General features: G+C 44.4%; 1 protein-coding gene across 1 annotated transcript; it reads right to left on the bottom strand.

The window, feature by feature from the left end:
- Positions 1 to 5,331: 5,331 nt before the first annotated feature.
- Positions 5,332 to 7,666, bottom strand: LOC122565079 (relaxin-3 receptor 1-like). Its single transcript, XM_043720714.2, has one exon. It carries the CDS (start codon positions 7,283 to 7,285, stop codon positions 6,185 to 6,187), a length of 1,101 nt encoding a protein of 366 aa, XP_043576649.2. The 5' UTR covers positions 7,286 to 7,666; the 3' UTR covers positions 5,332 to 6,184.
- Between the last annotated feature and the right edge of the window lie 3,268 nt (positions 7,667 to 10,934).

Below are 10,934 nucleotides of genomic sequence, written 5' to 3'. Positions count from 1 at the left end.
GATATAATGAGTTACTCCCAGCATCAACGTGCACCTTGCTGAACTTCTCATCCAATTCTGCCACTAATCATGTCCTGGGTCACATCACTCATTTTCTTTTATTCATTCATTGTTCTGGGTGTCACTGGCTGGCCTATTTATTGCCCATCCCCTAGTTGAGAAGCTGGCGGTGAGCTACCATCTTGAACTGCTGTGGTCTATATGCTGGAGGTTGACCCACAATGCCCTTAGGGAGGGAATTCTAGGATTTTGACCCATTATAGTGAAGGAATAGTGATACATTTCCAAGTCAGAATGGTGAGGGGCTTGGAGGGGAACTTACAGGTGGAGGTGTTTCCATGTATCAGCTACCCTTGTCCTTCTAGATGGAAGTGGTTGTAGGTTTGGAAAAAGCTGTCTAAGGATCTTTGATGAATTTCTGCAATGCATCTTGTAGATAGTACACACTGCCGCTACTGTGTATCAGTGGTGGAAGGAGTGGACGCTTGTGGATGAGGCTTTGGGGAGTTAGGATGTGAGTTACCTGCTGCAATATTCCTAGCCTCTGATCTCCTTTTGTAGCCATTGTGTTGAGTTTCAGGTCAATGGAAACTTCAATGGTGGTATCACCATTGGCTATCAAAGGGAGGTGGTGAGATTGTTTCTTGTTGGACATGGTCATTGACTGGCATTTCAAATGTTATTTGCCCCTTGTTAACCTGGATATTGTCCAGATCTTGTTGCATTTGAACATTGACCGCTTCAGTACCTGAGGAGTTGCAAACGGTGCTGAATGTTGTGCAATCATTGGCGACCATCCTCACTTCTGACCTTATGATGGAGGGAAGGACATTGATGAAACCGCTGAAGTTGATTGAGCCTCGAACACTACCCCAAGGAACTCCTGCAGAGACGTCCTGGAGCGGAGACGACTGACCTCCAACAATCTGTGGGGGCTGAGGTTGCTGTTTCAAGATCTTCTTGGACCAAAGCAATATACAATTGGATCAAGGACACTGGTAGACGTAAGGAGGTCAGGTAAGCATATGGTTATTACCCGGAAGTAATATCAACTGAAGCAGAAAATGGTTCTTTCACTCGCGGAGTGCACAGATCTTGGCACTGCAGACAGTTCTACTGCCAACTCCATTGCAAAATGTAACTGCTTTTATTTTCTTTTTGAAGTTCTCTCCATAATGCGGCGTGATTTTGTTTGCAAACACTTGGGTAGAGGGTAAAAAAGATAAAAGTCTAAAAAGGTTCACTCCAAACGTATTGAGAGAACTGCCACACCTCACTGCTGACTCTTCATAAAACCATCTCCATGAAATACAAAGTCCCTTCGATAACTCACCCATTTCTCCACAGTGTCATTGGAAGTTTCAAGTTTCACTTTTCAGTTAGCAGTAGATCGTCCACCCCATTACTTACTTATACCTGATACAGTCATAGAGTCATTGAGATGTACAGCATGGAAACAGACTCTTCAGTTCAACTAGTCCATACCAACCAGATATCCTAACTAATCGAGAACAATATGCCAGCACTTGGCCCATATCCCTCTAAACTATTTCTATTCATATACCCATTCAGATGCCTTTTAAATGTTGTAATTGTACTAACCTCCACTACTTCCTCTGGCAGCACTTTCCATACACACACCACCCTCTGCATGAAAATGTTGCCCCTCATGTCCCTTTTAAATCTTTCCCCCTCACCCAAAATGTATGTCCTCTAGTTCACAACTCCCTCCACTCCAGGGAAAAGCCCTGGTCCATTAATTCTATTCATGTCCCTCACGATTTTATTAACTTCTATAAGGTCACCCCTCAACCTGCAAGGTCACAAGGAAAACAGCCTCAGCCTATTTAGCCTCTCCTGATAGCTCAAATCCTCCAACCCTGGCATCATCCTTGTAAATCTTTGCTGAACTCTTTCAAGTTTCACAAAATCCTTCCGATAGGAGGGAGACCAGACTTGCATACAATATTCCAAAAGTGGCCTAACCAATGGCCTGTACAGCCACAACATGACCTCCCAACTCCCATACCCGATCATCTGATCAATAAAGGAACGCATACCAAATGCTTTCTTCACTATCCTATCTTCCTGTGACTTTCAAGGAATTGCACTCCAAGGTCTCTTTGTTCAGCAACACTCCCCAGGACCTTACCACTAAGTGTATATATCCTGCCCTGATTTGCCTTTCCAAAATGCAGCACCTTTATCTAAATTAAACTCCATCTGCCACTCCTCACCCCATTGGCGCATCTGATCAAGATCCTGTTGTACTCTGAGGTAACCTTCTTCGCTGTTCCCCACACCTTCAATTTTGGTGTCATATGCAAACTTATGAACTATACCTCCTATGTTCACATTCAAATCATTTACATTAATGACGAAACATAATGTACCCAGCACTCCACTGGTCACAGGCCTCCAGTTTGAAAGGCAACCCTCCACCACCACCCTCTGTCTTCTACCTTCAAACCAGTTCTGTATCCAAATAGCTAGTTCTCCCTGTATTCCATGACGTCTAACCTTGCTAACCAGTCTACCATGGGGAACCTTGTCGAATGCCTTACTGATGTCCATATAGGTCGCATCCACCGCTCTGCCTTAATCAATCTTCTTTGTTACTTCTTCCAAAACGCAATGAAGTTAGTGAGACATGATTTCCCATGCACAAAGCCGTCTGACTATCACTAATCAGTCCTTACCTTCCCAAATACATGTACATCCTGTCCCTCAGGATTCCCTCCAACAACCTTGCCCACCACCAACGTCGGGCTCACTGGTCTATAGCTCCCTAGCTTGTCCTTACCACCCTTCTTAAACAGTGGCACCGCGTTAGCCAAACTCCAGTCTTCCGGCACCTCACCTGTGACTATCGATGATACAAATATCTCAGCAAGGGGCCCAGCAATCACTTTCCCTAGCTTCCCACAGAGTTCTAGGGTACACCTCATCAGGTCCTGTGGATTTACCCACCTTGATGGGTTTTAGGACATCCAGCACTTCCTCCTCTGTAATATGGACATTTTTCAAGATGTCACCATCTATTTCCCTACATTATATATTTTCCATGTCATTCTCCACAGTAAATACTGATGCAAAATACTCATTTAGTATCTCCCCCATCTCCTGTGGTTCTACACATAGGCGCCTTGCAGATCTTTGAGGGGCCCAATTGTCTCCCTAGTTACCCTTTTGTCCTTAATGTATTTACAAAATCCCTTTGGATTCTCCTTAATTCTATTTGCCAAAGCTATCTTATGTCCCCTTTTTGCCCTCCTGATTTTCCTCTTAAGTATACTTCTACTGCCTTTATGATCATCTAAGAATTCACTCAATCTCTGCTATCTATACCTGACATATGCTTCCTTCTTTTTCTTGACAAAAATCTCAATTTCTCTCAACATTAGGCATTCCCTACACCTGCCAGCCTTGCCTTTCGCCGTTACAGGAACAGATCCAAAGATGTACAAGTTAGGTGAATTGGCCATACTAAATTGCCCTTAGTGTTCAGGAATGTGTAGGTTAGGTGCATTGTTCAGGAGTAGACATAGGATAATAGGTTAGGGGATAATAGGTCTGGGTGGGTTATTCTTCGGAGGATCAGTGTGGACTTGTTGGGGCGAAGGGCCTGTTTCCACACTGTCAGGATTCTATGATTCAATGATACAGTCTCTGGACTCTCGTTATCTCATTTTTGAAGGCTTCCCAATTTCCAGTCATCCCTTTATCTGTGAATATCTGCCGTCAATCAACTTTTGAAAGTTTTTGCCTAATACCATCAAAATTGGTTTTCCTCCAATTTAGAATTTTAACTTTTGGATCCGGTCTATCCTTTTCCATCACTATTTTAAAACTAATAGAAGTATTGTCGCTGTCCCCAATGTGTTCCCCCATTGACACCTCAGTTACCTGACCTGCCTTATTTCCCAAGAGTAGGTCAAGTTTTGCACCTTCATCCACGTACAGAATCAGAACATTTTCTTGTACACACTTAACAAATTCATTTCCATCTAAATCCTTAACACAATGGCAGTCCCAGTTTATATTTGGAAAATTAAAATCCCCTACAGATAACTGAGATCTCCTCACAGATTTGTTTCACAATTTCCTGCTGATTACTGGGGGTGTGGGTCAATTGTACAATCCCAATAAGGTGAGCATCTAACATAGAACATAGAACATAGAAAAATACAGCGCAGTACAGGCCCTTTGGCCCTCGATGTTGCGCCGATTCAAGCCCACCTAACCTACACTAGCCCCCTATCCTCCATATGCCTATCCAATGCCCGTTTAAATGCCCATAAAGAGGGAGAGTCCATCACTGCTACTGGCAGGGCATTCCATGAACTCACGACTCTTTATTTCTCAGATCTACTCAAATACCTTCTCTGAACGTATTCCCAGGAACATTCTCCCTCAGTACAGCTGTAATGCTATCCCTGATCAAAAACACCACTCCACCTCTTCTCTTGCCCTCCTTTCTATCTTTCCTTTCACAGTTGTATTCTGGAACATTAAGCTGCTAGTCTTGTCCATCCCTGAGCCACGTCTCTATAATTGCTATGATATCCCAGTCCCATGATCCTCACCACACCCTGAGTTCATCTGCCATCCCTGTTAGGCCTCTTGCATTGAAATAAATGCAGTTTAATTTATCATTCCTATCTTGTTCTCTGTTTTGTTCCTGCCTGCCCTGACTGTCTGACTTGCTCCTTTTCCCAACTGTACCAGTCTCAGATTAATCTCCTTCCTCACTATCTCTCTGGGTCCCACCGCAACAATGACCTTTGAGAAGGAATTCTAGGATTTTGACCCAGTGATAGAGAAGGAACAATGATATATTTCCAAGTCAGTGGTCTGTAACGCTTAACTTGCTAATTTTGCTATTTTTTTCTATTACTACATTGTACCTAAGCTTTACGAACCTAGGGACCATTGTATGTAAGATGGTGCCATGTGTAGCGACATTATATACCTTTCACTGTACTCCTGTACTTCTGTACTTGTGTACACATGACAATAAAATTTAAATATTTAAATATTTAAAATCGGCGTGGATTTTGTAGTCAGTGGTGAAGAACAGTGCTCACTGTTGACTATTAACTTTGAGAAAATCTGCTTACAGAGATCGAGCCAAACCACCAATCAGATTAAAGAATACTTACAGAAAGCAACCCTGAAAGTAAAAGGCATATATTAACCTTTGTTTTTTTTTGGTTCATATCAACTTCACAGAGATGAAATAACGATTGGACCATACACATTAAATATCATATCATTATGAAATATTATAAAATATATAATGCTTTTATTACATTAAAAGCCAGTGGATTTTTTTATATCAGAATGGAAGAAAATGATATTATATGCTTATATTACTTTTAAGGGCCAGAGAGATAATAAATAAGTAGTTATGAAGCATGCTATTAAACACTCAATTATAGAACATAGAACAATACAGCGCAGTACAGGCCCTTTGGCCTCGGTGTTGCACCAATCCAAGCCCACCTAACCTACACTAGCCCACTATCCTCCATATGCCTATCCAATGCCCGTTTAAATGCCCATAAAGAGGGAGAGTCCATCACTGCTACTGGCAGGGCATTCCATGAATAAAAAATTATATTTTATCAGTAAGGCTAACTTCCAATGTAAAAGGAGAAGCTCTTATTATTTCAGTGATTTCTAAAGATTGCCATGTATGGTAAGTTGTGGTGGACCCTGTGGAGGAGCAGGAAGTGACTCCTGGATTTCTCTGTTTAACTCTATATCCAGGCACCAAAAAAGCTACTGTCAATTTCACAGACAAACACTACAGTTTCACAAATTCTGAGCCAGAATGTATCCATTTTGTGCAACTACAGAAACCCTAAGATGCAATAGGGAAAGAAAAGCTGTTCGATTGTAAGCATGACTGATTTTCCTAACATCACTAAAATGCAGTTCAGATACAAATGGAAAGTTTACATTAAACATCTTTCAATTGAGAACTAAAACTTATGCACACTGATCATTAGACTCCTACCTAAAACTGTAACAGATACTGAGTAAGTCACATTTAGATAATTAGATGAGAGAGAAAGAGAGATGATCAGATCAAGTTGCATGCTGGGAAACTTAGACAGAGCGTGAAGATCACAATTAATCAGTCAATGATGAGGGAGCACAGTCAGATCCAATCTGTGCCTTACTTTGACATAGCGATGATGACTGGCACCTGTCTCTTGCTGGATGCCAGACTCGGGATCAGAGGTCGGATCTGCCTGATGGGGGTCACTTTCAGGAGTAACTCTCTCAGCGCTGCCCGAAACTCCCTTCTCATCAAACAATACAGGATGGGATTGAGGCAGCTATTACTGTGAGCGAGGCAGATGGAGACGGGGAAGATGTATGCCTGGGTGGTGTAAAAGGCGCCTGTAAATTCGACCACGTTCAACTTGATGAAGGCACTCCAAACAGTGAGGGCTTGGTTAGGCAGCCAGCAGATGAAGAAGGAGAGCACCACGATGGTGACGGACCGGGTGACCTTGGATGTTCTCTTTGGGTTGTTGCAACTCATTTTCTTCCTGTTTACAAAGCGGAGCAACAGGATATAGCACACGGAGATGATGATCAGAGGTAAAATAAAACCAACCAAGACCTTTGAGAGCTGATAGAGCCCCAACCAAAACTGGGGATCATTGTGAAGATCTGGAAACTTGACAATGCACAGCTCTTCGTCAACCACTGCAACAGTGGTGGAATAAATTGCATGGGGAAGGGTCGCAATACAGGCTACTACCCAGATAGAGATGCAGAGGAACTTGTCAGAGTATCCAGATGAGTGTGTCTTCATCTTTAGGGATTGGGCCACTGAGCAGTACCTGGTGATGCTCATGACAGTGAGGAAAAAAACACTGGCATACATGTTCATCACAGTCACTGAAGAGACCAACTTACACATGATGTTGCCAAAAGGCCAACTGAAGTCCAGGGCAGTGTCCAATGCCCAGAAAGGCAATGTCAGCACAAATTGGAAATCAGTAACTGCCAGGCCCATCACCAGGATGGTCATGGTGGACTTTTTCTTCGCATACTTGGACTGGAGAAGACAGAGGACCAGGAGATTACCCACCAGACCCAAAACACAAACGATGAAGTAGACAATGGAAATCAAGATCCTGGTGACTTTAAATCCATCGCTACGTACTTCGGTGCCATCAGGAATGATATATTTCAGGAAATTCTCCAGCGACTGATTGGTTTGATTAAACAAGAAAAACAATTCCTCAAAGTTAAGATCAGCCATCCTGAACACCTTTCCCAATCTTGTTTTCCTTAAATCTCATTCAGCAGTCTGCTGGTGGTGGGTGAGGGGGGATGTGGGTGAAGCAGCTGGGGCCAAGAAATTCTGCTTACACCCTTCCTCTGGTCACTTCCACCCTCCAGCCTTTCTTTTCCATCTCTCGCCGTCTCTGAATTTACTCTCTATATTTCTCCCATCAATTTCCTCTGGCCTCTCCTAATTTATTTCTAAACTCATAGACCCATCCCTTTATCTCAAGCCTTATTTTCACTTTCTCTGACCTTTGCTCTCTCAACTTTCTGACCCCTTCCGTTTTTACTTCTGTCTGCTACTCTTTAGTTCATTCCCTCTCTCACTGATCTGTCTCACTCTTATTGATTTCTCACTCCCTCTGATCTAACTCTGATATTTCTCATTCTCTAATCTCCCTGTCTCACTCTATCTGATTCATCAGCTCCCTCTCTCTCCCTCTGATCTCCCTCTCTTCCCCTGTTCCCCACACCCCCAACCAGATCTCACACCCTCTGATTTCTCACTTGCTGTCTGATCTCTCTCTCTCCCTCTATCTGTTCTCTGTCTCTCACTCTGGTCTCCTTCCCTGTACTTTTTTTTCACTCCCTCTGATTTCTCACTCCCTGTCTGAACTCTCTCCACTCCCCCGATCTTTCTTACTCCCTCTCTCTCCCTGTTTCTCTGTGTCTCTCTCCGATCTCCATTCAGCTCGCTCTCTTAATCTTTCTAAACTCAGGTCTGAGCTCCCTCGCACCATGTCACTGCTTGAAGCGGACGACGTCATCGAGCATCATGCAAAGGAGGGATTTGTGCTGCATGAGAGTCCCAGTGAAGAGAGAACATCTTTCTGTGGTAGAGACTGTTTCTATTGCAGAGAGAGGTTTACTTTTCCATTGTAGAGAGAGTCTATATTGGAGAGAAAGTTGGAGGGAGAGAATGTTCTTCGAGTGAGAGAGAGGGTCCAAAGCCTCATCTGCCCCTGTTGATGTGAATCTCTCATTGTGTCGGATGAATGGGGAATCTTTGAACAAAACACACCGAGGGAGCCAGTCCATAGGTTCTGTGGATAGAGTCGCCGGTTTAATCACAAATTGTAACCCACATGATCCCGGCCTGTAATGACAGCGATGTAATACATTGTAAGAAGTTTATATACATATATATATATATAATATATATAAATTTACACTGATGGTAACCTTACGCGCAATTTTAAATTGTAACCGGATGAACCAGGGAACTGGTTACTGTGACAGACTGAGCATCAACCCCGGACCAGGATGAAGTGTGAAAGAATTAGGGAAGTTTGGCAGTGAGAGAAGGCGAGGTCTCCGGACAGGCTCAGCGGAGCCAGCTGCTGGCGGGGATTGGGTTTACTCAGGTCTTCATGACCGGAGAACTCTGTTAGATCTCTCCCCACCCACCCCTACACCCCACCTCCTGTGTGTAAGTGTACATGTCTGTATATATATATATATGTATTTGTATAGAAAGCGTGTATGTAAATGCGTATCTAAGTGTGTGTTCAAATGTGTGCGTGTGTATGTGCATTTGTGTAAATTTGTTGTAAATGTGCATGTGTGTGTCTAAGTGTGTGTTGTGTAAATGTGTATGTGTATGTAATTGTATATATAAATGTGCGCATATGTGTGTAAATTTGTGTGTAAGTGTATGTGTTAGTATGTGTAGGTGGTGGGGGGGTTGGGGTGGTATGAGAGAGTGCTTTCAGAAATAATGGACAGAGTACTGTGGGTTAAGAGTGAAACTAAACCGGGAGTCTGCTCCCTGATAAAAGCTTGGAGCATCTCTGGGGACGTGAAAGGTAAGCAGCACAGTCTGAAAGAACAAGTGTGGTATGAGGCCAAGTGACTGCCCCTAGGGCCTGAATACTCAGGAATCTCTCACAGTTGAGAAAGCCAGGAGAAATGAAAAAGAGGTGTATTAACTTTCTTAATCCAGGGTGAGATTGTTTTTGCAAAGACGATCATGGTGCACAGTCAGTTTGGGTGAGGGTAGGAAATAACAGAGGGAAGACATCACAGTTGCTGGGGGTATGTTTATAAGCCCCCCAATAGGAGATATGCTATTGGCTAGAATATAAATCAAGATACAATGGGCTGAATGGCCCCATTATGTACTTTGACAATTCTGTGTCATCATGGAGCTTGTCAGGGAGTTACTGCAATAACCATGAGAGATTTTAATGTGAACGCAGAATACTGTACTGCAGATGCTGGAGATCTGAAACAAAACAGAAATTGGTGAGGAACCTCAGCAGGTTTGGCAGCACATGTGGAGTGAGAAGCAAAGTTAATGCTTTCATTCCAGTGGCAACACTACAGCTTAGTTAGTCTGACATCTGTCTTTGTGAAATCGCTAGAATCCATTCTTATGGGACCTTCAGAAAACATAAGGTAAAAACAATAACTGCAGATGCTGGAAACCAGATTCTGGATCAGTGGTGCTGGAAGAGCACAGCAATTCAGGCAGCATCCAACGATCAGCGAAATCGACATTTCGGGCAAAAGCCCTTCATCAGGAATAAAGGCAGAGAGCCTGAAGCGTGGAGAGATAAGCTAGGGGAGGGTGGGGGTGGGGAGAGAGTAGCATAGAGTACAATGGGTGAGTGGGGGAGGAGATGAAGGTGATAGGTCAGGGAGGAGAGGGTGGAGTGGATAGGTGGAAAAGGAGCTAGGCAGGTCGGCCAAGTCCGGACAAGTCAAGGGGACAGTGCTGAGCTGGAAGTTTGAAACTAGGATGAGGTGGGGAAGAGGAAATGAGGAAGCTGTTGAAGTCCACATTGATGCCCTGGGGTTGAAGTGTTCCGAGGCAGAAGATGAGGCGTTCTTCCTCCAGGCGTCTGGTGGTGAGGGAGCGGTGGTGAAGGAGGCCCAGCACCTCCATGTCCTCGGCAGAGTGGGAGGGGGAGTTGAAATGTTGGGCCACGGGGCGGTTTGGTTGATTGGTGCGGGTGTCTCGGAGATGTTCCCTAAAGCACTCTGCGAGGAGGCGCCCAGTCTCCCCAATGTAGAGGAGACTGCATCGGGAGGAACGGATACAATAAATTATATTAGTGGATGTGCAGGTAAAACTTTGATGGATGTGGAAGGCTCCTTTAGGGCCTTGGATAGAGGTGAGGGAGGAGGTGTGGGCACAGGTTTCACAGTTCCTACGGTGGCAGGGGAAAGTGCCAGGATGGGAGGGTGGGTTGTAGGGGGGCGTGGACCTGACCAGATAGTCACGGAGGGAACGGTCTTTGCGGAAGGCGGAAAGGGGTGGGGAGGGAAATATATCCCTGGTGGTGGGGTCTTCTTGTAGGTGACGGAAATGTCGGCGGATGATTTGGTTTATGCGAAGGTTTGTAGGGTGGAAGGTGAGCACCAGGGGCTTTCTGTCCTTGTTACGGTTGGAGGGGTGGGGTCTGAGGGCGGAGGTGCGGGATGTGGACGAGATGAGTTGGAGGGCATCTTTAACCATGTGGGAAGGGAAATTGTGGTCTCTAAAGAAGGAGGCCATCTGGTGTGTTCTATGGTGGCACTGTTCCTCCTGGGAGCAGATACGGCGGAGGTGGAGGAATTGGGAATACGGGATGGCATTTTTGCAAGAGATAGGGTGGGAAGAGGTGTAATCCAGGTAGCTG

The sequence above is a fragment of the Chiloscyllium plagiosum genome, unplaced genomic scaffold (assembly GCF_037043375.1).
Source record: "Chiloscyllium plagiosum isolate Xiang-an unplaced genomic scaffold, Cpla_swu_hap1 HiC_scaffold_28, whole genome shotgun sequence".
NCBI lineage: Eukaryota > Metazoa > Chordata > Chondrichthyes > Orectolobiformes > Hemiscylliidae > Chiloscyllium > Chiloscyllium plagiosum.
This window is presented reverse-complemented; position numbering and strand designations above follow the sequence as displayed.

Excerpts from the sequence above, each read along its gene's own strand:
- LOC122565079 (XM_043720714.2), bottom strand. The coding sequence starts at position 7,285 with ATGGCTGATCTTAACTTTGAGGAATTGTTTTTCTTGTTTAATCAAACC.